Here is a 27,896-nt window from a genome sequence, read left to right as displayed (position 1 = left end):
TCATTCAAAGAAAGTCAATCAACTGCAGGCTTTGTTACAAACAATTTATTGTCATCTCATTCAATAAGCAAACAGTACATCTAAAAAAAAAAAAAAATCACTGCAGTTTTGGCACTACACTATCCATAAGTGAGGTACTAAATGCTTCAATGCTTTAGACTAATTTCAAGTCATCAGGGGGAAAACATACACAAACCAAAGTAATTCCATTTTATCTCATTGGGCTTTTAGAAAAAAAAAGGTAACTGTAACCGAAGATAAGAGGGAACAGGTCACAATTATTATTGACAGGCGGTTTGGTTATTTTCTTGCACCGATACACATGAAATGGTCAACGATCCAACTGTGCTCATGTCCTCACAGCAAACGCACCACACAGCACAGCAGCGAGGGGAGCTTGCCCTCTCCCTTTCTCTGCAGAAGTAGATGAGAACTGGGCTCCAGCGTTAAAAGCTCAGCCATCTACTTTATTTCAGAATACTTCTATGAAAAACTTAAAAACGTAGCACTTCAAAAAAAAAAAGACAAATAAATAAATAAATATGTTTGTGCATATTTGCTATACCATGACATACACATACATGATGCATATAATCATATTTAGAGCAAAACGCCGCACAAACATTGTGTGTTGCAGGTGTCAGTTAAATCTAAGGAGATAATTCAGTCAGTCAGTCAGTCCTCTGTGAGTGTGTCCTGCACCGGAAACAAAGTGTTGGCTCAGAGTTGATACTTGGGATAGAAATCCTGAGAAATGTGTGGGACATTGGCAGATGTCTTCAAACATCCCATAATTGTGCACACACACACACAAACACACGCATACACTCGTGCACATGCACACAAACCAAAAAAGGAGAGGGAGGGGAAAAAAAATAAATCTGTACAGAAATGTTACAAACTGCAGGTCATTCATTCCTGCTATGATTGATCCTTAAATATTAAGTATAGTAGAAATGTAAATGAGCTAAATACATAAATACACAACTTTTCAATCCTTCTGTGTGCCACAGCTTCATTACTTTGTGTGGCACTCTTCTTACAGGGTGACGCTGTTTCTTTCATTAGTCAATGGGAACCGGATCCTCCTCCCTAGTGCGTGCTGGTATCTGTAAATCTGGGGTTGTCCCAAACTGATGCAAGGGAAACAAACGCAAACATAAGTTCTTACTTTCCCACATAAATGTATCCCTTCAGTTTATTCAGTAACTGAACATTCAGTGAGGTTTATGTTCATAACGTGTGAAGTCAAAATGCTTTACCGGGTTTTAGGCATAGTAACAGGGGGAGACCAGTAAGTCGGTCAGGACCAGCAGCTGGTCGTCTGTGAACTGCTGCTTGTGCTGCTGCCAGTTGTCGTGGTGAGTCCGTCGGAAGTTTGACAGCGTTTTCTTCACAGTCATCTGGAAACAAACGCGACTTATGACTACACTCTGCACAGATGTTGTTGTTGGGAAGTTGGGCAATTTAAAAAAAACAAAAAAAAAACAGTTTATATAAGGTGATTACACATACTTCAATGGGTTGTGTGTCATTGAGGTGAGCACTCAGGTCCATCAACAGCTGGGGCATCCAGGTGGGCACATCATACGGGCTGGAGAGAATACAAGCGCTCAGCCCAAGAACACCAGCATGGCGCCGCACCAGGTCTATAAAGACACAACAGGGAGAGATTCCGTTAAAATGACAAGGAACAGCGTTCTTCGTGTGTCATCATATATTCTCCAACAGTTTATTCCTTACCAGCAGAGGGGATAGTGTCCACCATGGAGCCCAGCTCCCTCTTCCTCTTCTTAGGCAAACAAGTCTTGCAGAGAGCCTCGAAATGTGCCTGCATGGGGGCGTCCATGGACAGGAAATTGCACTGAAGGAAGCCACTGAGTGTTGTGGCAGCCATTTCTCTTACCTAGAAAATGCAGGCAGAAAATGAGCTGTCAAGTTCAAAAGGTATGTAGTCACTATGGTGCAGTATCCACGACTATCCTGGGCAGGTTACTTCTGGTGCTCTGTGCAAATAGCATCAGTAACAAAGTACAATAACTAACGTACAGGCAGCACTTTCAAGGCTTCAGAAGCACTACCTAAGTGGGCAAAGCAATAGTTATAGTCTTACTGGTATTTGCTTGATTAAGTCGCTAACTTAGATCTTCATGAAGAACACACATAATGACGGTCTAACTTCAGTACATGGATCAAAAACCAGTGATCAAAGCGATGGCTTACGTTGAGGTAGGGTAAAATCCATCTAGCAGGTTTATTTTATTCAAAAAGGCTGATTATAGATTACTCTTTTCTTTTTTTTTTGGCGAATTTAATCTATTTTCATACTTGAATGTGAAAATACCTAATCAAACACGTAGACTGTATCTGCCAACTTTGGGTGTGCGTTTTTGTCAGAGGGTGCTTCTCTATATTGTGAACTTTAATGGTCTGTTGCACTTTTTATGTCTTTATTCTCAGCAAAAACATACAGCTCTTTGAGTAGAAAAGGCAACTACAGAAAATTGGCATTAGCCTTCCTCTGAGGTGCGCTTCAAGATTTCCTCCAAACCAGAAGGTAGCCTCCTCATGTGTTAAGCTTGGTGTCCTGTGTGACACAGGTTATAAAAGAAAGAGGTTGCATAAAATGGCTCTTGGCACCAATCGATTCGGTTTATGTATTTGTCTAATAAAGGTGATTCCGCAGAGGAGGGAGTAATCAAAGGGTCAGACATTCGATGCCTATAATGAAACTTGGGTTAGTTTAAGAGGCCAAATAAAAATGGCTACTTCCATCCATCCCCCACTTCTCCTTTGTCTCTACTCCATCCCTCTCATCCTCCTTCAATCTGGACGTTATCTCCATAGCAACAGATTACTGCAGCCTGTGGTTTCCATAGCAACAGCTAGAGGACCGGAAAGGGGGGGGGGCTAGAGTGGAGAGCTGGAAGGAGAGTGCTGAATCACTACAGTGAAGCTGAAAGACAGCGAGAGTGCCTGCTAGCATAAACAAGTATGTATTGGCCAATAGCTTGGTGATTATTATATAATCATGCTGCCATATGTGTGTGTTCATCTTCCAACCGTCTTCCAGCAACACTTATGAAAGGCTGACTACATGTTTCAGCTTTCCATTCTGAATGATTTGAGCGCTTTTACCTCCAGCTGCTCGTCCTCCAGCAGTCGTATAACCAGCGCCCGCACATCGTTCACTGCTTTCTGGTCACTCATGAAGCTGAAGAGGTTGTAAAAGACCATTATCTGGAGGTATGTGAGCACCGTGTAGCGAGCGTGCCAGGAGCTGCTGCCAGCGATCTGCAACACACAACCACAAACCCATCCCAGCATCAATAACGCGCTCTGAGCATTTGTTCCACAAGAGGAACAGACCATGTCCTGCACAAGTACACCATTTAGATTTTTGTTTGTCATAATCAGATGTTTATTTTCACATGATAATGGGTGCATCTTTTTAGTGCAGATCACTGGCCTGAGCAAATGAGAATGAACAAAAAAATGAGTGAGAAATAAAACAAAGGGCAATGAACAAAACTAAACAAGCAACATTCTAACTGGATGTGCCCATTTTTAAAGGACACCACTTGAGTCCCTGGGCAAGTGGTCTACCAGAGGCTGCCATATATCTATAAAGCTGTTGTCAGAGCATCTCCATCTGAAAAACTCTCAAAATGTTCCTATAGTTTTTCATGAATCTACTGAAATTAAATAAATCTTTTAGCCACAGATAAGTTTGTTCAAGAGCCTAGATCATCTTAGCTCCATGACCTTGTATTCAGGTGGCAGCCCTTGTTATATGTATAATGTCATATGATTTTCAACAGCAAAATTATAAAATGAAGCCTCCTTTCCACCAGGCAGTCCACTTCAGCTCAGTTTGTTACATAGCAGAATGGATAAAACTCTAGATCTGTTTTGTATTTCCACTGCAGACCATCACATACTTAGTAGGTGCGATTACCACACCTACTAAGTTGCCACATCAACCACGCAAGTAGTGTGACATCATATCTAACACGACACAGTAAGTGTCAAACAAAGGAACACAATGGAAGACATTCAGTATTTTGTGTTCTTTCTTCTCAGAATGTAGCTGTTTTTTAAGAGGAGACAAACTTTGTTTGAAAAAAGGCTGCAGCCCGCAATGAAAAATACTGCCAAAAACCAAAAGCGCTTGGGAAATATTACTTTAAGCTCAGACAAGGAGGTTGACCTCATGTTGGCAAGCCCAAAGAAGACAGCCCAAATAAGAGGCTAACCTCAGCTATACAGTACTACAACAACCCTTATTACAACATCAGATCTCATGGACTTTAGCTACCACTAAACCACTGAAATCATTCATCTGATTATACTAGAACTATTACTATTGGTTGGTATAACTATACTGCTAATGCCTGAACATTTGTTTACTACATGTCATTTTGTGTTTGGAATCTGATTAACGGCTCTTTTATCAGTACTTATTTTGTCCTTGTCCTGCTACTGCACCCAAAATTCCCCTCTGGTGGCTAAGTAAAGGTGTGAGCACAAACAAGTCTAAGTCACTGATCTCTGCATGTGTGTCTCACCCCACAGCTCTGAAACCATTCCTCATCATTGCTCAATTGTCTCGATGCGATTGGTCATTTCTCTGTATTTTTTTCACGTAAAATTAAATGTGTTATATTAATACAACCAGTTGCGCATCAGGAAATCCCCAAAGAGTCCTCCAGAATACTATCATATTCATCATATATCAATACTGTCAATCATATGCCAGATTTGTATAAAAATTCATGTTCAGAAGGGCAGGAACCAGAAAATGTCACTTAAACTATTCCACATTTCTGCTTATAATCTTTTGGGTTATAAAGAGGGATAACATGTTAAAAGCCCAGTGATGCAGGTGAAAAGTGGAACAACTCACCTCCTGAAGGACCCTGAGGACCATGGGGATCTGCTCCGAGTAGAGGAGTCCCTGAGACATCAGCGACAGGCAGGTCTTTGCATCCCTCTTCAGCTCATCGTAGCTGTCGTCATTCTCAACGGGAGCGATCTGGAACAGAGGACGAAGATAGGTTAACAGGAAATGGTTTGACGTCCCTTTAGATAAAAAATTTAAAGTTAATATGCTGTGAATCAACAAGTGTTTCACCTTGAAGAGCAGGGGGAGCAACCGTAGCTGCTCCGAGACAGCAGTGGAGAAGGAGCGACCAGCACTTGCAATCAGCCACTTCAGCACTGCAGATGGGGGAAAAAAAAAAGACGGGCATTCTTATGTGCAAATAATGGTCCTCTACTTTAATCTTGAGTGTTAAATCCACTCCACTGAGTTCAAGTGACAGATCCTCGACCTACCTGTTTTGAGTAGCTTGATGGCTTGCGTCCTCTCATCCTGCTCTCCCACCTCATTCTCCTCGATCACGTGGTTCTGGATCTCCTCATCGCCCTCGGTCAGAGGCTTCAGCTGCACTAGAATCCGCTCTGTGAAGTCCGAGATGCGCGGGGAGGTGGTCGGCTGGGTGTAGGGCAGGTTCACGTCGATCATGAAGATGTACGTGAGCACGCTGGAAGGATACCCAATCAGAGAGGATAGAATTAGTCGTAAAAAATACGAAGAAGGAATAACTAGCACATCCACGTCCACTCGGAGTGTAAAAAGGGACCTCACCTGCCGATTCGTTCCCGTACATTCTTGTAGACCTGCGTGAGTTTGGGCTCCAGATACTGCAGCAACCTGTGAAGGAGCTCTGGGACACGCCACTCCTGCTGAGCGAGGCCTCCCTGCAGCACATAGAGACGACTGCGAAAAGAAAGAAGCATCGTTGTCACACTTTGTCTGTCGAATGAACATCTGCTACAGGCAGCAAGACTTTCTACTCACCAGGCGTCGACAAAGGAGCCCCCCTCTCCATTGACTGGAGACTCCATTAGCATCTCAAACAACCAGTGGAGCTTGCGTGGGTCCCTGCTCTCCTGTTAAGAGACAGACGCAGAAGAGTCGTATGAAAAATATAGATGATAGATGAGTATTGTGATGTTATGTTTTATATTCATATTATGTTGACTTGACACAATTTCAAAAGATTTTAACTTCACAATCTCTAGAAGCCTAAAAAAACAGTGGATAAAAATCGGCAAAAGCTTACACAAGCTGTGGCAATGCAGGTGCCCCAGTCTGCATATGTTTCTATTGTGATGTTGGACAGGGCAGTGCGGAGCAGTGGACACAGCAGCTCCCAAAGGGTATCAACCTGTAAAAAAAAAACAAACAAAAAAAAAACGGTTGTAAGCTCTGAAAGGCACCTTCAAAAGGTACATTTACATAAAGTCAAATGACTTCTCTATGAGTTCCAAGAACATGAAACAGCCAGGTGTCAGTTTTCAAATCCATACCTTTGAGTAGCTCCAGTGCTTGCAGCCTCTAATCAGTCCAGAGATGATCTCTGCAACACAACGCTGCTTGCTCTCGTGGGAGTCGGCCACTAGGCGCTCCATGTGCGGCTTCAGCAGAGGAAGGAAGGCATCACTGAAATTGCGGAACAAACCCTGGCAGAGCACGAGAAGGGAAGAGATTAATGTGCGCGTTGGCTGACTTTAGTTTAGTTTCTGTCTACCCTCCAGGAATCTCACCTTGAACAAACAGAACCTGCGAGGGCTGAACTTGTCCTTCCCTTTGCGGTCCTCGAGAGAGAGGAACTCGATAAACTGGTTGATGAACACTGGGTCTGAGAAGTGGTCGAAGATGATCTGCTCCCGCTGTTGGGAAGGGTATGAAAATTAATTTCAACAGATCCAGTCAAGATTGCTCTACACTAAAAAATGTGATATTTTTTTTTTCCAAGAGGTTGTGTGTGATTGTGCCTATACCTCTGTCATTTCTTCTCTGGTGAGGTTCTGTTTGGGCTGCTCCTCCAGAGGTGCATAAATCGTCAGTTTTCTAGAGAGGAGTAATGGGGTGATGGTGAATAAAAACAACATATTGTTAGACAAATAGATGAAAAACTGATAAATAACAGCAAGCAACAGTCCAGCAAACCAAATAAAGACAGCAGAGTAATGCTTAAATGAGAACCTCGGCCAGCAGTAGTATCCCCAGTGAGTCTTCTCCACAAACACACAGTCATCCCAGTCCTGCTGTGTGCGCGGCAGGCTGCTGCTGTTATACTGCAGCCACTTGTTGTCAGTACGGTCCCCTGCCACCATATCACTCAGCTGCTTCCCTCCGCCTACCACAGATAAGAGCGGATTTAGAAAAATATAAGAATGAAAAATGAGATACAAAAACTGTTGTTCACACACACAAATCGTTTGATGCTTACAAAGCTCCGACGGGCTGACGGTGACTTTCTTATGAGGCCTCTTTATTTGTTTCATTATCCCTGCCAAAGCTGATATCGCCACCTAATGGAGAAAATTAGGCATTTCAAGCTAAATGTCCACAGGAAAGAGCGGAATACATCCATATTCGCAGTACATGTGTCATCATGTGCGTATGGCAGACCTTGCGGACATAGAGGGAGTCATGGTTGAGGCTTTTGACAAAGAACGTAACGGCAGGTGGTGGGAGTTGGTGGTCATCTCTCAGCAGCAATGACAGGAAGCCGATCGCAATGTGCTCATACTTCCAAGGCCTGGGACATTAAACAAAGAAGGTGTTATCGATAGTAATAAATAAGTCTTTACAGGATTTAATGTAGACGCATAAATGTGATTAATATAACTTACATGTTCCTGTTGTTGATGCAGTCCAGCAGATCACCAATGAGCTGTTTGTACTTCCTACAAATACATAGAGCAACATTATCATCTTGCCCACATTATGGTTGTTTACTGAGTAAGCACAGCGTGTTAACATACAGCTTATGTGTCAGTCTGTTTAATTATTATGTGAAATGGAGACTCCAAGTGTGATGATTCTTTTGTCTTGTTGCTGGTGTAAACTTACGCAACAGACTCAGCATTCTTAACCTCCTGCCTCCTCAGTCCCTCGGCTAACTCTTCCTCTAAAGGAACAGGTTCTTCAGGCATAGGATTTGACGTAATCATCAGCTGTTTGGCCACGGCGCAGCAGTCAGCAGGGATCTTATGGGACGAAGAGGATACAACACATAGTATCAGAAATAATTTGCCCCGAACAAGGAAGGGAATGAGCCTTGAACAAGCCCCATTCAGAGGGAGTGGTTTGTAAAACTTTGAAAGACTGAAAGGAAACACAAGGGGGAGACCGTTCAATTTTTAGCTTTTTGTCATGTAGCTATGTGTGAGTGCATGATTGGGCTGAAAGCACATAGTCAGAGGGGGAAAAACGTTTTTTTTTTTTTTTTAGTGAGGGTCTGTAAGGTCAATGTCTTTCTGGTACCTTCAATAATACCCCTTTAACACTGGACAAAAGATCCACTAACATCTGGCTTTTGTTTAGAATGTGACTGTGTATAGTAGTCATTCACTCCCACTTCAAATGACCCTACAAAAATGACAAGGAAAAAAGCCCAAGTTGTCTCCCAACAATGGTTTACCCATGTTTACAGAAACCAAAAATCACTCGCTAATTTTGGAAAAAAGCAGAGAGAGACTTTTCAGATTTCAATGTTTAAGAAAAATACCCATGAGACCCTTTACCAATACTCACCTAATAGCACAATGATCTTGTTGTGCTAGATTAATTTACATGTTCTATATAAGAATTATGATTTTTGATACATGGTGCAGTCCCTTAAAGCAAACCTACTGTTGTGAGCTATCGGAATTTGAGTTAATGAGCTTCTATTATTGCAGGCAGGCAGAAATCACGACTGTGTTTTGGTGTTGCTCTTACAGCGAAGTCAATGCCGATTGTCTCATACTGGCGATGGATTTTGTCTGCGAGGTCGTCGAAGAGCCGCACAATGGAGGGTTTCTCCAGCGACATGGCAGAGCTGAGGCCAGAGCGTACTACAGCAGGCCATGTCAGAGCGATGCACTCCCAGTCATGCAAGTTGGCCAGGCACACTCCGCTGTGATTCCCAAGAAGACAGTACAAGGCACCCTGGAGACATACAAAGAATGTTTTTCAGAAAATAGAAAATTAGAATTTCTTGAAAGTGTGAAAAAAGAAAAGCTCAGTCTCTGACATACTTTGAACTGCTGCTGTGTGACACTGCTGTTGTCAGGGTTGAGGAACTCAAGGACGTGGGGGATGAGATCTCTGCAGCAGAAGTTGTACGTTCCCAGTGCACTGAACAACACATTCTGAGCTCTGCTGCGAACCTAGAAGGTAATTAAAAGCCTCTGTTAGGGTCTTATTTACTTAGGGTGTTTAAGCACACATCCCAAATGTCTTTCTGATTCAAGATGCATGATGGTCAATCTGTGGATACATATTTTAAAAACACAAGGTTAATAAATCCTTGATGGGACGTAGCTAATGTTTCCTCACTTGACTGTAGGTGCTGGTGGAAAGCCTCAACAGATCTCTCATCAGCTCCTGGTGAATGCTCCTGTATTGACATCCTTCCACTGTCAGTTTCCGCAGCTGTTAACACAAAACAGATTTGAAGTTAAAAACTGTAAAATACAATTATTATCAAAAGAATAATTTCTCTCTTGAAAACTTACCTCATGCTGGAGCATGACTCTGTCTATCAGAAGAGCTCTGATGTGCTGCTTTCTGCCGTGAAGCTGCAAATACGAAAAAGCATTATACACTTTGAATCACCACTTAATCTTAATCAAAGGATATAATACCTGTATCAATAATGCACCTGAAGTACACTTTTAGGAGGAGAGTCATAGTACAAATGTGACCAAAGAACAACAACACCTGTGATTTCTCACCCTGTTTTCCATTGACTTCTTCACAAGGTTGAAGCTCTTCCAGCGGGAGTCGAACTCATGTTTGTGAGAGCCTTTGAAGTGCAACAGGTCACTGATAATCTGAAAGGTATAACAGACAAAAATATTGATTAGTCTTAAAAGATGGGATCAATACATCTGCTATAATAGCTTATGTAGAGACTTATAGAATGCAACTGAAGGCGAAGAACGTGACTCAAAAACAGCTGGTTGTCTCCACAGCGTGATAGCTTACATATGCTAATCCATTATGCTTGTCCAAAAGATAAATTGTACGAGTGCTTGTTTGGTATACAGCAGTCTTTGTAATACATTGGCCAAATATATAAGTAAATGCAGGCTAAAGGTCAGTCCAATAGGGCAATTCTGCCCTAGAGCCTGATCCCTAATATTAGAAAGTTTTTCAATGCAAACTAAGCAGTATTAAGACTTAAAAATATCCATGCTATTGTGTTCCTGTCTGCTCACCTTGATGATGGAGAAAAGAGACTTGGTGTCATCTTCAGAGTGCTCCAAGATGTAATCTGCAAGAGGTAAAGGAACTCGGTTAATGGGAAAGAAACCCACAGTGTGTTGAGGCTGCACAACAAACAGAGGGTGAACACTTACGCAGCAGCTGTCGCATCACGTTACAGATGGCATCTCTGTAGTTCTCTCTGGACTCATCTGCAGGTAGAGAGTAAAATTACATAGTGTCATTATGCTACAACAAACACTATAAATTACATCTGTGAGTGATTGATCATTCAACAGTTCTTTAAAAAATGGTGTACGCACCATACTGCATTCCTGTATAGAGCAAGGTCTCATCTAGATTCACCATGCTGCGGACCCTGGGGGATGAAGCAGGTTCAAAGCCATGTTAATCAAATTTTGTAGAAATAAAATGTGCATTTAGCCTATGATCTTTCGCAAGGACTCAGTATGCCTGCTAACTGTTTCTATAAGGGAGATATTTTTTAACTAATTGTGTCTTTCTGTTTTTCTGGACTTAAGAGTGTGAACGCAGCTGCTCACAGTTCAGGGATGGGTTCTCCTTTCAGTGGAGGCATCAGACCGCCAGCTCCGAGGAGGCAGTGCTGAACAATGGTCAGGCTCTGCAGGACATCATCTCTGAAAAACACAAAACCAACAACTATCAAAAATACAGTATACATGCATTAAAGAGGCAAACAAAAATAAACAATCAACGGCCCACATCTGTCTACAGCTAGTGACTATGTGAGGGCCTCCTCACCTGCTCATTTCCTGTTCTCCCTGTGCAAATCTCTGAAGGCGCTTCAGCTCAGGCTGGAGGATCAGGTCCAGTAAATAAAAAGCCATGGAAGTCTCCTCAACACTGGGTACATGCCATCGGATATCCAAATTCCAGAGGTCCCCAGGCCGGCCCCAGTCCTATGTGGGATAAGGCAATCAGCAAAGCTTACTAGTTTGTCTGTCTGTTCTGGCAGAGGGATCCCTCCTCAGCTGCGCAATGTGAGGTAACTTCTAATTTCCCCCATTGAAGTGATTGTTTTGGGTAGATATTCCACATCTAAATAAAGGTGAGCATACAGTGTTGTGCAGACTGTAAAGCCCCTTGAGGCAAATATCTGCCAAAGCATCATTTATCTCAACACAGAGACTTGTTGAAGACAGTGCTTTTTTTCCCTCTGGTCCAAATACAAAACACACAGGCTTTCTCAGCACTTAGAGAGAGACACAGTCATTTTATTTTTTTTCTAGTCGTAATTTAACAAACTACATCTCAATAGACACCACTATTTGCCCCTCTGCACTACAGCTGGCAACTGTAGTAACCACAATCACATCCCTTCTACGGTATAGGACACCGTAATCCAGCCCAGTGATCTACTATCTATGCCTCTACCAAACAGGGACTTAATAGGATCAAGGGACATGAGGTCTTCACTGACAGTCTGAAGAGAGGAGCAGACAATTAATTAATCAAAGGTCACAGTAGCACCAGCGGGAGTTGTCTGGCTTATCTGCTTTAAGAGAATTTCTGCTATGACTTTTCTTTGTTTACAGTCCTGGTTCTAAGAATGTTTGAATACTATGTAAAACATAAATACAACAAAATGTGATAATTTGCAGAACTTTTGGGATATACTCTATGGAAAGCAGTACACATTTTGTTAAATATATGCTAATTCTGAATTTAATAGCAGCAGCATGTTTCAAACATGCTGGGACAGGGGCAACAAAAGACTGGGAAAGTTGTGGAATACTCCACATTCTACAGGTAAACAGGTTAATTTCTAAGAGGTGATTAACAGTATCATGACTGGGTATGAAAGGGGCATCCTCGAAAGGCTCAGCCATATAAAAACGCAAAGATGGAGCCAGTTCGCCCGTTCGTGAAACACAAATTAGTTGAGGGATAGTACTACATGGGCTCGGGAACACTTTGATAATGCCCCGTCAGTAAACAAAGTATGTTTTCAAATCAGTATTGCTTTTTTATTTACGTTTTTCACAGCATCCGAAGTCTTTTGGAATAGGGGTTGTATTTTGTTGTGTCATCACATTCATAATTTATGTCGTAAAGTGGATGCTTCGCTTCCTTGACACAGAATGAAACCTATTGTTAGTATCTAGCAGAGATTTGTATGGTTATCTGGATGTGAAATTCAATTGGTCAAACAGCCCTATGTACCACCATTCAATACACGTACCTTGATGGGTAAGTAGTCACTGATTGGTTGGTGGAAGCCTCCCGGCACACTGCAGTACTCTGTGGGGTAGATGAGGGCTGAGGAGCGGAGGATGTGGTGCAGCAGGTTGCAAGCTAGAGTGTAGCCCTGCTTACACTTGAGGCGAAGGGTCAACTGCAAAATCTGGACCAGGTTCGAGCGGTAGGGCAGGATCTTGTCACCGTCCACTCGAGTCACCTGAGGGAGAAATATAGTGAAGAACAGCATTAGAGATAGAAGTTAATACAGAAATGCAGAGGTTATGTATGTGTACCACCTCACCTCAGACAGTAGCTGGAGATTCCACAACAACTCCTTGTCCAGCTCCTCCTCATTCAACACTTCCTCATCTGTTTAAAATAAATAATAAATGTGTCAGGGAGAGGACAAAGATTCATGGAAGAAAACACGAGTCGTGCATTTGAAAACCGGCATATTGATGTCCCTGTGTGGTGTGCACTTACTGACAGCGATCTGGTTTATTGCATTACAGCAGTGTGGCACAAACATCTTGAGTGACTCTGCAGGGTGGCACTGAAAAACAAAGCACAGTGAGGATATAGATAAGATAAGCTAATACCCTACAAGACGTTGATGCAGGAAGAAGCTAAGCTTCAAAAAGACTCACCTTGGAAGCAGCTCTGCACATGTCGGCCACCATTCTTCCAGATACCCGGGTCTCGAAGATGTTGGTGGTCGCAAAGTTGAAAACCTTTTCTAGAGCCACCTGTTAAAAACACATTGACAAATGTGTTCATATACATTTATAGAAGAGAGAATGAAACATGCGGAGTGAGACACATGTGTGAAGTACTAACCTTGAAAATGTCCAAAGAGCACTGTGTGAGGATGGTGCTGAAGGTGGAAGACAAGCCAAGCTCTACCAGACTCTCCAAATGAGTCATTTTCTCTGTTTCTGTTTCTTCTCGCGTTTGTTCCAGAGTGCTGCTGTCGATCAGGGCAAAGCATCTGGGCAGGTATAAGAAAAACCTTAAGTTAATATATTTCATAAGATATTATTTCACTCAAATACTGAGAAAATGCTGTTGGTTATGAAGCTTGACCTAATTACGGTGCTTTTGGACAGATTGCTACTGGACAGATTCCAAAACTTTTTTTTCTCCATTTTAAATCATTTTGTCAAAAAAATATCTAGGCATGTTTGTTCACAGACATTAAAGCTACACCAACAGAGCTCATCTCTGAACACTGTAGTCTGTTTACATGTTCTGCCACTCAGTGCTACATCACAAGTTTTGGTGCCATGACTCGTTGTAGGTCTGTCCAGAGGCACTCTGGTCTGTGCCAATGAATTTTTGATAAGATTGGTGTGACTTATACTGCAGCAATTTTACTGCTACCACAACCGTGTTACAGAGAGCTGCTGACTCATGACTTGTCAAAACTCCACGTACCTGTCCATGAACTGAAGCACAAAGTCCTCAAATTCAGCTGAGGCTGAGCACATCTCTCTTTCAACCTAAAAGTCATTTAAAAGATATGAAAAGGGTTCAGGCAAGGATCATTTAACACCATGCACTTAATCATGACAAGGCAGGGAGGAGTAAGTATTCACCTCTGTCAAATCTGTTCTTTCATGTAGGGCAGACGAACAGTCCACCAAAGGCACAAGAGTCACGAATGTAGCAATGAACTGGAATGTTATCTGTACAGACGGGAATGATGTTTGTCAGATTGAAGAACTTTAACTGAATCTTTAAGAAGGTTGATGTTGACAATGCTGGAACACACCATGCACTTGCTGAAGTCATTCGGGTCAACGCCTGGCAGAGCCCTCATGAGCAGGGGGAGCATGTGAGTGGGCCCCTCAGGAAAGCGCTGCCCACCTGACACTAGGCTCCGTGCCACACCAATCATGCAGCTCAGAGTGGCAGTCAGCTGGTGGGGCTCGGTTAAAGTCTCCAGAGCGGGGTATGTTCTATGGCAGAGACAGAGAACAATCAGTCCTTTGTGTTCATGTTTTTGAAAATGTGGCCCAATCTCTTATCTAAAGCAGAAAACTAGCCACAGTGCAACAAACTCTAAAGAAGCAGAACTTGGGTTGAAAATGTATCGTTGAGATAAAACTCACTTCTCCAACACAGGGGGAATGACCAACTCAGGCCTCATTAGAGCGAGGTTTTGCAGGGCCTGGGCTGCATCGAGGCTGCCCGTCTTGCTGAACATGGCCAGCAGCACCGGCTGCATCATGCTTTCCACGAAATCTGTGATGTCCTCCTCTGTGAGTTTGTGACTGTCTGGTATCGGTGTCAGCCATGTGGGCTTTTTGTAGCGCTCTCGGTGTAACCGCCGCACCACACTGGCTGGGAGGCGCTGGAGAAGCTTCATGAGCTTCATCTGGACATGAGGACAGAGGGACAGAAAGACAGATGCATGACAAGTAGGCAGACAATGTGCCTCCATGTAGTCTGGACATCCTGTGGCATCCTGTGAACACAGCTATGGCTACTTGTCTTGTATGTATGTTTAAATTATGGGATTATTTTTTAATCTAATTTTATTTTACTACACAGTGACTCCACACGGCGGAGGCTCTAGAAAAAAAACATGATATCACCTGACCTCAGTCATAGTTTCTACTCTCAGTATATTGTGAAATAATGTTTACATGTAACAAAAACTGCAGCGAAGTGGACCAACTTCTCACGTGTATCCAAGCAACTGCTAAGAATACACACAAACTCATCCCCCTCTGCCAAAAATAAAGGTTTGTGTGTGAAGACACGTTGCTGCCTGTGGTGCTTCAAATCCAGTAGAAGGGGATCCTCAAAACAGAAAGGCATGTGGACCGGCGCCCACTGACCTTTAATAGCATTGCAGCCGACTCACTCACATGTTCTCTTGTCAATTCTGAACTCGATACTGACGTAAACCCTGACGGACGTTGAGATTCCGGAAGCTTCCTAGAAAAATGATGACGACTGAATACGCCCTCTGTCATTGTCATTGCTGCTGCAGTGTGCCAGGGTATGCTCTGTTAATATGCTGCTCGGATTACAGTTGGAAGGAGCTGGATGAGTGATGCAATTAAACTCGATGGAAGAATGTAAAGCCTCATGACTTTCACTTGTACAAGATGTTCATGCCTCTTGTATAAACGCACTGACACCGAAGTTTAGGTTTCAGAGCACAATTTGAAAAGCTCAAAACTTGATGACAGTTGTTGAGGCGGCCACTATAATGCCACTTAAATCTGAGCCAACCATGCCTACACGGTTCTGATGGCACAGAGTAGCTGAGTTTTGGAGTGTGAATCTAATATATTTTACCCTTCAAACCTCAACTTTGATAGACGCTTATTTAGTCATGAATATCTAATGCTGGAGAGAAAAGCTGAAAATTTAAGCCAAGTTTCGAGAGGCTTCAAGAAGGTGACCCTTTCCCTTCTTTAGTAGCTATTTTTGTACCATCTATAGACCACAGAAAACTAGATGTCTGACCTATAAACTCTAGTTTGTTCGCTGAGAACACTGAGTTTCTAATGGACTGTCTAACGAAGCTTTCCACAATCTATTGTTTTTTTCAGTTCCACAGTCATCCAAAAGACTTGAGAAGTGACTCACCAACCAGCGGCCATGGTTTGATGGGTGGAAGAAGGATGCGATACTGTTGAAAAGGCCACTGAGCTGTGCTTGCGCTTGCTTGCTGGGTCCTCCCTGAAATTGGGATAGTAGGAGTCATTGCAAGTCACAAATTTCTAACACTATCTGTTGCTGCTGTTATTCACCAGTCACATAATACATGAAGAATGAACTAACCAGGAGGGACGACACCCAAAGCACCACATGACTGATGTCGTAGGCATTGGTGATGTAACGCGGTACCATCATCTGACTGGTGCCCACTGGGAGATTCAAGCTCCTCAATACTCTTGTGAAAATCTGAAATGTGAGAAACAAAATAATTACTGTCAAATGGTTCATGTCTGATGATCATTTTGATGCAGACTAATTTGTGGTAACACTGATCAAAGGCCCTTGATATCTAATCAGACCTAACAAGTCAGGAGTGTGTGTCTGTTTATCAGTATCACATGCTGGTGATGTCAAAAAAACATGAATCAGAACAGTCATGATGCAAGTCACTTCCCTTCAGTGACTAACAGCGAGATCAACAAGGAAACTTGATAGTGTGTTTCTCTGAGGCGCAGCAGTGGCCATGAAATACACACCATGGGGCAATATCATAAAGGTCATCAGACAGCATGTGCCCCAAATCTCAAAACAAACAAGTACTAAAACATGTAGCAGGTGATGGAGAGAGAAAAAAAAAAACAAACCTTAGGGATGTAAGGGTCCCAATCAATGTAGCCAATGTTGTCATTTGACAAACGAGCAAAGAGATTGACCAGATGCTGCAAAGATGGATGACAACATGTTACAATGGCAAGACAGAAACACTGACCACTGCACTTCAGGTAATTTTTTAAAACAAATTAAGTTACGTACCACTTCCCAGCTTGGAAGATTTTGCACAGAAACCCATAAGCTGATCAACTCGTCGAACCACAGCCTGCAGAAAAAACAAGTGGTTACAAAAGCAGAGGTTGACTGTATTAAATACATCCACCAGACATTTAATAGACAATTGTTTGTTCCTGTTCTAGACTGTTCTAGTTCTCTTATGTATGTATGTATGTATGTATGTATGTATGTATGTATGTATGTATGTATGTATGTATGTATATTTATTTGGCAACCTCAAATTGGATTTTTTAAATATAGAATATCTGAAATCCTCCTAAGTTCAGGGAAGTTTCATGGTAATATCTATTTTTCATTACTTTTATCATTGTTTACCTTAAATGTCTCCCGTTAAAGGTGCAGTATGCAGCTTTAATGGGACATTGCAGTATGCAATAATTTTAGATAAAACATTTAAAAATGAACTAAAGCAGAAGAAGTATTGGTTTTGATATCATGAAGTCTATGTTGTGTGTTGCAGAGATACTGATATTGCATGCTAACCAGCTAGCCCTAGCTGGTCTCGGTCCTGATGTAGCGGTAGCTGCTTTTAGATAGAAAAGGTGGCACATTTGCAGCAAGTTAAATGCTGCAATGTGCCGCCTTGTCTATCTAAAAGGGAGGTGTAATATGCCTTCTTTGGCCACCAATGGGGTAGGCGCAAACATGTGACGTGAAGCACGAAGTTGGGCATGAACAGTGAAGCAGGTCGAATTTGTTCTCAAAATAAGAGCTTTACATTGCACCCCATTGGAGTTTAGAGCTGGGTTCTTAGCGGGAGGCTTTTAATTTGAAAGTAGCAACTGTATTTTGCCGCTACAACAACAAGCGGACAATGAACACAGCTACAGAGACTGAGGAAACGCTAGCATTTCCCGGGACTCAGCAGCTTTCCAGTTGCTCATCTTGACGTCCAATGAAGTGATGGACTGTCTGCTGTGATCAGCTGTTTCCTGGTTTTAAACTCCCTGGCTGTGCATCGCACAACAGTGCAGGCAATGCAAGTGCTGGCACAACGACAGCTCGGATTTACATAGCAATGGAGGTGGAAAAAAGTATATCCTCTGAGGCGTCAAATTGGCGGAACAAAACATGGGGGTCTGTTTTGTTCCACCAATTTGACACCTCGGAGGATACACTTTTTACCGCCTTTTGTCTAAATCCGCGGACCTAGCCCCAAAAAGGACAGCCATATTGGCGGCTTGCTGCCCAGTATAAAAACGGCCAGTGTAAACACAGACAGTCCTCTGGTGCTCCAAGCTTCCAGTCTGGACCGCTAGGTACATGGCTAACTGAACTGGCTAGCTAACACTAGAACAGTTAACAGCAGTTACTGGTTATTTTGTTGATATGCTGCCCCCTATTTTTTTTTATTATGAATTCAGCAAGATGCCAATTCTTACATATTGCATCTTTAAGTTTGACATGAAGCAGTTCTCCTTGGGAAATTCCTATTTCCCCTAAAGTTAGTACCAATGCATGAAAATCATTAAGAAACTATGGGCCCGTAAAATAAGTTGAGTGCTCAAGATCATACTCTTCACTCCTCCAGAAAAACTAAATTTACAAGGCATTCAAAATAATGTAAACACTTCTTAGGACACTTCATGTCCATGCATACTTCACAGCATTAAACAGTTTTGGCCCAGCATTTCAGCTACCGACTGCTGTTCACCCTGTGGGCTGAGATCTTAAAATGTACACTGAAGTCACTGTTATGATCCTGGAAAAAATCTTAGAGTGATCACTTGCTTTGTTCCCCAGGCCATGAAAGGATGCATCTAGTCAGTGCTGTGTTACATTGTTGAGGCATTAGGTAGGCGGTGACATTTAAGGGATGCACTGTCTGTATTAAAGGGGCCTAAAAAGTCACTCATCACCTCTCTGCACCATGGTGTAATGATGTGGGAGGAATGAAAGCCCTTAACTAATATCAAAATGTGTTTGATTAATTTTTAACCAGCAGTAAAAAAAATAAAAGAGAAAAAGTAACAGAAATCAATGTGTGTTTTGATTTTACTGGTTAAAAAAAAACAGAAATTGAGCTGTATCTCGGTTCTCTTTTCTATGTGTCACTACGGGATACACCCCCTCATTTATTCTCAGAAGCACTTATTTCATTATGCCAGCACTGTGTGGTGAGCAGTCGTGACGTCTGCCTTGGGTATTTATGCCCTTATACTGTATATATGGCTGACACAGCCACACTTTTCATTCATTCATCTCCTTTCGCTTCGGCAGCCAAGCTGTTCTTTACCGGATCTCAAGGCTGACTCGCTCAACTGCCCTCAGACTGGAGCGATTATATTGGATCTCGACCATATACGTAGGAGAGGATGAGAAGTTTCTTACTTGAACCCCTTGTGGTGCAGCTCTGGAGGCAGAGTTGTGGGTAGGAAGAGCTCAAAGTAGCTGATTGCTCTTTGCATGGTGACATCAAAGGGACAGAGGAGTGGTCTCCACTCATCCAGCATCTCCTGAGTAGCAGACTCTGAAAAGTATCTGAACAGACAGACAATAATCATTGGTTTGTTTGTAAAAAAAAAATTGAGCAAGTGACAGAAGATAAGAGCAGTATTTATATCATTCAACAGCTTGTGAATGGGCAGATATGGACATATGCACAGCCGGGGCAGCTTAGAGAGCGCTTCAAAGATGGACAAGCATATTAGGATTGCTCACAAATCACACCTGAACACTCACGAGATGCTAGGGACTGACAACCACAGAGTACCAAAAAATATGCTAATTTAAAGAAACAACCCTATGTGATGGCTTCAAAGCAATGGCATATAATCTATATTTGGTCATCATTTTGAGTTTCTACTCATCAGGTACTTTTATGTTTTGCTCATGTTACAGACAGGAGACTGAAATGTCAATGTTGGAGCACAATGTTCCACAAACGGGAGATTACAAGTCATACACCTGGCACATTTTAGCTGGTCGGGGCAAATCCTGTGGTTCAAATGGGCTCATAGTCCCACAGGGAGATTTTCACGGTTCATTACGTGCTTGTGTAAACCACTCAGGTTATTTCAGGTCACCTAGCCACCTCAGCAATTCCAAATCCACTGGAGGGCTTGAGAAAACTGTCACTTACAACCAACGCCACCTCCCCCTACGCCTCATCACTGATCCACAGTGTCTCAGCAGCTGACCACAAATCACTCTCCCTTCTCACAGAAACAGGAAACTCTCACACAAGACAGAATTAGATGAGATAATAGGATTATCTGCCTAAGTGCAAAGCGAGGGACGAGTCCCAGAGCTTGCCAAAGATATCTGCATGCACACAGGCACATATAAGAGGTGAACATAGTCAAGGACCTGCTGGTGACAACAAAGCTGTGGAATAATAAGGCAATTAAGGGAAACCTAATGAGCAGCATCTGACCATCATTCAGGGAGGTTCTTTTTTTAACAGCTCAGCTGCACGTGGTCGTAGTTTTCTTTATATCCCTGTCCCTAGATCCCTCATGACGTCACTAAAATCCATAATACAATCAATTAAGTGTCTGAACATAAACATACATTTGAAAACAATGACATTTCCAGTACCGTACTAAAATCCTCCAGCAGTCAATATTTTTAAAAAAAAAAAAGAGTCAGTCAAAGACACTCAAAAGATTTTAAGATGTACTTACGGTCTGCAGCTTTTCACGAGTGTTTTCAGCACATTCTCCACAGAGCTGTAACAAACGAAGTGAAAGAGGAGCGTCAGAGCACGTGAAATCAACCCCTGAAACTCTGATGTTGTTAGAGTTAAACAGTCTCCACACTGATGCAACTTGACTTTGATTGCATGCACACAGAAACGCCTTTTTTTCACGCCTGATTGGTGCACAGGGAACGAGGAAACCTTATGGGCCGGTGTATAGTGAGGAAACTAACGCGTTGTTAACAGAGTGTGATCACTTACATTATGGATTCCTATGTTAATAGTTTCCCTGACTGTTATCAATAACGAGTCACTTTGAACTCCGTCATTGCTTCGACAGTTTGTTAGAGGAAGTTTGGGATTTAAGTCAAGTCAATTTTATTCACAAAGTAGCTGCAAATCTGCTCCTTACATATTCTCTACGATATTATTTAAAGAGACCCAACAATTCCCATCGTAAGCAAGCACTAGGTGCCAACTGACAGCTTACATTAACTACTACTGTAGGCCTGTCATGCTAAATACAACAGCTATCTTACCAGACATATGTTATGATACAAATCGATCATTTTAGCTGACCTCCATAGTGTCAGTTGTGTTTACATGTGTTTGTTCACATCAGAATGTGACTATTTACACTTTACTTCTTTAGGATACCTAAATGTTTCTTTCCCATACCAGTTCCAATGCCTGAATATTAAAAGGTGCACTGTATAGTTTTGGAATAGATTAGAAGATTTTTTTTGTATCATCTATATATCAATGGCATAAATCGCTCTTAAAATGACAATAATATCCTTTATCGAAATTCTTTCTGAGACAAGTTATGGTCTGACAATAAGTAGTTAATTACTGTGACAGGCCTAAAAATAAAATGTAATTATAAACCCGCTTACAGGAGACACTTCTGACATGATTACCTTTACATATAGACTGTGAACGGCAGGGCTGTGGTCACATAATGGTGTTGAAAGCTTGGGACCAATATAACCACAGCTTTTGAGCTCCCTGCACAAAATCCCACCAATCTGTTCGCATGCAAGCTCAAGCCATGCCTTATTGGAGATGCCCCGCCAATCCCACTCAGCAACTGGTTATTTATTATCTCCACATCAATCAAAGTCTTTTTCTAGCTGACATACTCCCGATTTAATACTCTAACAATAGCTGAATTGTGGGGGACACTCTGCCAGTCAAATTGCAGCTATTTAAACGCAAGTTCCTCTCTGAATCTTAAGCACTGGAAGCCCACAACACACAGGCTACAGACCAGGGTCGAAGTCATGCACTGCAAATCCAACAGCAACAAGAACTAGGCAAAGTGAGTGTCCTGTTACAGAGTGCTCAGACACTTGGTGAGGAGGACCTTTAGTTCAAGTGAACCCTCACATTCAGCCTGACAAATTCCGTGTCGAAGAAACGTGACAAGAGCTTGGGCTCCTCAGTGACTCCTGAAAATGCTGAGTAGTGGTGCAGGTATGACCAACTAGAAAGGCAAGCCGAGAGGAAGGGTGTGCAACAGCAAAAACTCCCCTGAGCATGGAGCAAAATCTAGATAATCCTTCCTAATATGGTCGGCATCACTTTGTTAGTAGTTTGCTTTCAAATAATCCCTATGGCTGAAACACTGGGAAACCCAACCTGACAGAAATCCCGGGAAAATGTATATAAGAAACTACAGAGTCTATCACCATTCTCTCACAGTTGATATGGGGGAGTACGTGGGGGACATGAGAAGGGTAGAAAAAAACCTTTTTAGCTGCAGTGCGACAGTCTCCAGTATGTGTGAAATGTTAACATTGATTAAGTCTTGACATTTCTTCTGTCACAAGCTGCAAATGGGGTGTTGAGTGTTTGTTTTCACATGCAATGTATGTAAAAAAAAAGAAAAAAAGAAAACATGTAAGTGCCTCAAAAGATGACTTCAAAGTAAAACACAAAGAGAAGTATTGTCCTTACCACCTCTGAACCAATTTTATCATTATGAGTTTAGAGGATGAACGAGGCCGTGGAGAACTGAATGTGAGAGGAGACAAAGGCATAAAGAACACATTCAGCACACGACAAAGTGCCAATCACTCAAAAAATATGATATACATACTAAATGCATCATCTTACACAATTTTATCTTCAGAGTATCATGTGTTGTGTGCATAAGTAGAGATTGGAAAGGGGTAAGCTGGCAATCAGCCAAAGCAGCTTGCTTCCATCAGCCGTAACATGAAGTGATGTGCTAGCAAGGCATTTATGTGATAAACATACAATGTTGCCATAGCACCATAAAAGAGCACCTCGCACTGCTTGCTAAGAGACCTCACAGGGAATTTTCTAAGGGTGTTGCACAGGGTGAACCGACATTCAAACTTCTCTCCAAAAACTGTAATGTCAGGGTGAACATCGCTCTTGATGAAAAGTACAGTTATGAAGGGTGTGTAAAACAAGAGACGGTCCCCTTGTTCTCTGTCAACTGGGCTAATCGTCGAATGCAAACAGACTGTATTCAAACTATTGAAACCCATAACCTCAGACTAACAACAACATTATGCACTCATCTTTTATAGCCCAATTTAATTTAATTGTACACCGTCCCCTGTCCCCTTAATACTCTTTACCTCTACCGTCACTTTATATTTTTAATATCACTTTATATTTTTATACAGTTGTTCAAAACATTTTTATAACATTTTCTTATTCCATATTTTTATTTCTACTGGGTTTTTTTTTATATTGCATGTATGTTCAATGTATGTTCAATGTTTGTTATTGCTACTGGATGCTTGAATTTCCTCCGGGATCAATAAAGTATCTATCTATCTATCTATCTATCTATCTATCTATCTATCTATCTATGGTTTTGCGGATCTATTCCCCAAGATATGTAAACATAGCTGTCCATTTATTCATTAAAGGTGCACCATGTTAGTTTGGAAAAGAATCTGAATCTTAGAGAGGTAACATATACAATAAGGTATGGAAATGTATTAATGTGATATGTTCTCATGAGTGAATAACAAGCATAATAAGCTATCTAGAGTAATAAGGTCCCCAGAATACTGTTGGAAGATATAAAGGCGGCTACTTCGCAGAGGCCTGCAAATATAAACAAAGTCAAACAGTATGAAATTGCAGTGTCCTCTGGGGACAGTTTATTTACCCAGTGTATTCAGAATTGAAAATCAAAGTTTACCTCTTCTGTTCAAATTTCCTACCCCAAAACTACGTAGTGCACCTTTAAAGTTAAGTTGTTTAAAGCCCAAAATTAACAAAGCTAACAACTGACAACCTTAATTAGTCTAACAAATCACGATAGTAGCTATTCCTTTTAATGTTTACAGTCATCAACGGTGAAGACGGGAAAAATGTTTTGGACACTTGGACACCAGGGCTTTATAACTGAAATCAGTCTAATTCAGGCTTTCCATGACATTAGCTTTTTTTAGTTAAAGCAATCCATTTTCCCTCACATGCTAAAATCTTTACTGTGTATTTGATAATCATTCTTCAACACTTACATAACAACATTACCTTACATTACATTATTCAAGTCTTAAAAATTGTTTTTTCGATGAGATATAAACACTGCAGGAGTTCTATCACAGATGTTCCAATGTACCACACAACCAGCAAAAGTGTGCAATTCAAATGCAGTGAATGTGCCCTCCTCATTGGATATGCCCATGGCGATTTCCTAAATGCGATGACTGAGCATGCCTTTTAAAAAAAAAAAAGAACAAACAATAATATCAATGGCGACAGTAAAGAATAGAGGCATACTTGGGAAACCAGTTGAGGCCCAGATGCTCCGTCTTAGAGAAGAGGATCCTGTCGTGCAGCTCATACAGCGGTCTCCAACTCAACTCAAGGTCCTCCCTTGACAACAGTTCCCGTTTCCTGTTGGATGAATCAGACATAGAATAAACACTCAGATCCTAGCTCAGCATACAGCCTTAGCCTATGGGAAGAAAAAAATCCATACGGTCGCACGATTAATCATCAGTGGCGAGTTTTTCAATGTACTTCATTTAATGGACAAAACAACAACAACAACAAAAAAAACACACTCCAAATGATCTGTGGATATGTAAGTGTGACATAATGGAGCGTTTATCATGTGTGCAAAGCTGGTGTGTAAATAACTGGGGCCCATTCTTACTTGAGGAGGTTGATAAGAAGGCGAGCGAGGCCCTGCATCATGCTGATCTCCAGCTTGGGGATCGTCACTAGCTCGTAGAGCAACTTGATGAACAGCACATGGTCTTCTTTGCTGAACTTCCGCCCGTACAGCCTCATGTACCTAGATAAGAAGTGCAGATTTAGGGATAACTGCTTCAGTTTTCATCAGGCCAGAGTGTCAGCAGCAGCATCCACAACACAGACGTAAGGTGCTTATGTTCACTGTTGTGTAAAAAATAAATGTTTCAACAAATTCAGGCACCCAAATTTTCTAAACATGGGTAGTTGTTTTTTCTTCACAATAACACAAGTTGAACTGAATAAACTTGCTTGCGACCTTTGACAGTGACCTCTACAAAAGGGCCCTTAATCACAATTTAAAAAAAAATAGTGAGCAGAATCTGGGTCAGCCCCACAGTAAACTTTCCATCTCTCTGAGCCGGCAGTGACTCACTCTTGGACAGAGCAATGTGCCAGCGTTGGGGACTGAAAAGGATTAAAGACAGCCGAGCAACCAAGTACAACAAAATGAAACAGTCCTCTGAATAATCCACGGCCATACTGAAAAATACTTTGTGATTCATTGTAAAACACCTGACAGGGAAATAGAAACTGTTGGGTTTCGTTAACTCTCAATGAACAAGTGTGACTTGTCTTATCTGTCTGGCTGTGAAACTGTCTCAGATAACAGACACTAAAAAAAAAAAAAAACAAGTTAAACACTGTAGATGTTGTCCTCTCCACAAGCATGGCAATCCCTTGAAGGCAGCGACTTCGCCTTGCCCCGCAAAGTCCATTAAAAAAAAAAAAAAATCTGAATTTCCCCGTTTCTATTTCGACACATCTGCTGAGCTATCACCTGACCCGCTGCTTCCAAAATATAAAATGTCAGTGCCAGTAATGACAATGACCCCCTGTTGTGCTGCACTGCCAGGGTCAGGCTGAGAATTTGACACTCTATTCCGCCGATTATGAAACCCAGGCCGTCCTTAATCACATACACTGGGCAGTTTGTAGTGCCTGGGCATAAACAACTAGGTTAGCTAACGCTTAATAGCACCACAATAAACACCCCGGGGCTGTTGAGCAATACTGTTTTGTTTTTTTTTAACCAAAACAGCCAGGCTAACTAACGGGAGAGCTCCTGACCAGAAGAGTGTACACAGTTAGAACAGGGACAAAGTGTTAGCCTAGCAAACAAGCCAACAGTGCACCTTCAATGTTTCCCCACAGCTAAACAAGAAAGATACACGGAGTACTGCTATACAAACACAACAGTTGGTTTACTTTAGAGGGCTCAAGGCTAAAACATTACTAAGTGCTGCGGCTGTTTCCTCCCGGTTAGAACAGCAAAGATTAGCGCTACTTACGTGGAAAGTTTCCTTGTCCAGAACAGCACACCGGGCCATATCTCTCTGAGCTGAACTGCTCGGGCCAGGTTCCCTTTGATTTTACCCAAAATCTCATTAGATTCATCGTCCAGCCTGTCCGCATACGGTAGAAGTTTGTTGTATACGATGTCTTTTTGGGGATAAAATCCAAGTGTGTCAGACTGTGCCTTTTTCATATTACAAATTCCAACCGGCCAGACCCGGTATGCTAGCAGATTTGACTCTTGTTTAACTTCCTTCGGGTTACCAGTACACGTTGTTATGCTACCTGGCTAATATAACGGTTAGCAGTTCCCCAGCTAGCTTACCCTCGCCGATGGTAAGCTGCAAGGTTGTTATGGCCCACACAGTGACTAAGTTAGTATATTCACAAGTTGATGAGCCGCTAGCTAGCCATTTATCTAGCTTAAGTAAAGTTAGATTCCTTTACCGGAAAACAATAACATCGCCATTGTCATCGTATAAAAATATTAAGGCTCACGAAAAACACGAGTTTGTCCAGATAACGCGTTGGCACTCGAATTCCTCTCTTTCGGCTAACGTAATCCTACAAACCTGACAAGCCGCTAGCCGTCTAGCTAAAGTTAGCTCCCTACTACAAAAGCACAGTCATATCCCAAGGACTGTCAACGTCGACTGATTCATCCAACTACGGCAAAGCAGACGGCAGACGACACCCAGCTACAACCTACACAACACAGCCGTCACATCCGTTAGCTGCTGAGAGAACTACGCTACCCAGCATACCCCTCCCCATTCATGCTTTCTATAAACGCTGATCCTCTAGCCTGGCAAACAGGATGACTTCAAAATCCACTTAACAACTCGTGTCCTCGGATGTCTTTTCTGTTGCGGTTTATGTTCACTTCGTTAAGACTAAAATAACTAAAACTAAAAGTATTCATTATTTTCTCTCTCTCTCTCTCTCTCTCTCTCTCTCTCTCTCTATATATATATATATATATATACACATACATACATACATACATATACACATTTCTTCTTCCTCTATTATTATTATTATTATTTTATGCATTACTGTAGACCAGGGTAGTAAACAGTATCTATAGTCATATTTGTTTATATATTTCTTTATGGATAGTAATTGAGTGAAAGAATTACAGTATAAAGTGAAGCAATTTACCGCCAATAAAGGTACTTACATATCAAAAGCATACATTAGACAATTCCCCGCCGGGGAATCGCGAGAGTGGGCTGTGCGCTTTGCCCTGTGACGAAAAAACTCTGAAAGCTACCAAAAAAGTTGAATCCCACATTGATAATTTGGACTTGTATCTACATTTTAAACTTTGAATGGTGTGTCCAGGTTAAAGTATGCCAGATATGTCGATGTTTGAAAAACAAAGTTTCAATTTTTTCACTCAGCCCCATTCACTGTCAATGGGAAATGAGGATTGTCAATGCTATGATACTACAATGCAATGCTACGATGTGTTCATTTCACCACCTACCATTCATTCTCAGCATCTTCATCTTTTCATTGTTAAAAACTATAACTAAACTTGCAAATAATAATAATTCAACAGGCATACACCGACATCTTGTAACAGAGATGATATTTATTTCTCTCCAAAAAACAAGCACAGGAGGCCTTCTTCCTGGAGGTCTTCATCCTGAGTCTGAGAGTTGTTGTCTCTTCAGTGAAGAGTGAGACACG

At 41.8% G+C, this 27,896-nt stretch overlaps 1 protein-coding gene across 2 annotated transcripts; it reads right to left on the bottom strand.

Moving 5' to 3' along the window:
- Positions 1–30: 30 nt before the first annotated feature.
- psme4a (proteasome activator subunit 4a) lies at positions 31–26,973 on the bottom strand. 2 transcript variants are annotated; one of them, XM_037124137.1, is made up of 48 exons: positions 26,198–26,973; positions 24,808–24,948; positions 24,429–24,545; positions 22,614–22,670; positions 20,641–20,685; positions 19,346–19,495; positions 16,979–17,042; positions 16,810–16,884; positions 16,289–16,411; positions 16,094–16,186; positions 14,602–14,867; positions 14,262–14,448; positions 14,086–14,175; positions 13,925–13,989; positions 13,328–13,478; positions 13,138–13,236; positions 12,974–13,043; positions 12,792–12,859; positions 12,492–12,707; positions 11,051–11,208; positions 10,831–10,926; positions 10,591–10,646; positions 10,423–10,479; positions 10,282–10,337; positions 9,796–9,894; positions 9,577–9,639; positions 9,398–9,493; positions 9,097–9,228; positions 8,798–9,007; positions 7,928–8,064; positions 7,708–7,761; positions 7,484–7,613; positions 7,302–7,383; positions 7,055–7,208; positions 6,850–6,919; positions 6,613–6,738; positions 6,376–6,528; positions 6,129–6,233; positions 5,864–5,955; positions 5,651–5,782; positions 5,338–5,546; positions 5,135–5,220; positions 4,907–5,035; positions 3,139–3,294; positions 1,744–1,906; positions 1,516–1,649; positions 1,263–1,403; positions 31–1,133 (listed from the first exon to the last, which is right to left on the bottom strand). In XM_037124137.1, exons 1-47 carry the CDS (start codon positions 26,392–26,394, stop codon positions 1,269–1,271), a joined length of 5,544 nt encoding a protein of 1,847 aa, XP_036980032.1. In that variant the 5' UTR covers positions 26,395–26,973; the 3' UTR covers positions 31–1,133; positions 1,263–1,268. The 2 variants fall into 2 exon arrangements, with proteins under 2 accessions (XP_036980032.1, XP_036980033.1); XM_037124138.1 differs by lacking the exon at positions 22,614–22,670 and having other exon boundaries at positions 26,198–26,972.
- Between the last annotated feature and the right edge of the window lie 923 nt (positions 26,974–27,896).

This window comes from Acanthopagrus latus, chromosome 15, assembly GCF_904848185.1.
Source record: "Acanthopagrus latus isolate v.2019 chromosome 15, fAcaLat1.1, whole genome shotgun sequence".
NCBI classification, from domain to species: Eukaryota; Metazoa; Chordata; class Actinopteri; order Spariformes; family Sparidae; genus Acanthopagrus; species Acanthopagrus latus.
This window is presented reverse-complemented; position numbering and strand designations above follow the sequence as displayed.

Excerpts from the sequence above, each read along its gene's own strand:
- psme4a (XM_037124137.1), bottom strand. The coding sequence starts at position 26,394 with ATGAAAAAGGCACAGTCTGACACACTTGGATTTTATCCCCAAAAAGAC. Across the intron at positions 10,927-11,050 it reads GGAGAACAGGAAATGAGCAG|AGATGATGTCCTGCAGAGCC; the intron begins GTGAGGAGGCCC and ends TGTGTTTTTCAG. Across the intron at positions 7,762-7,927 it reads AAGAATGCTGAGTCTGTTGC|GAAGTACAAACAGCTCATTG; the intron begins GTAAGTTTACAC and ends ATGTATTTGTAG.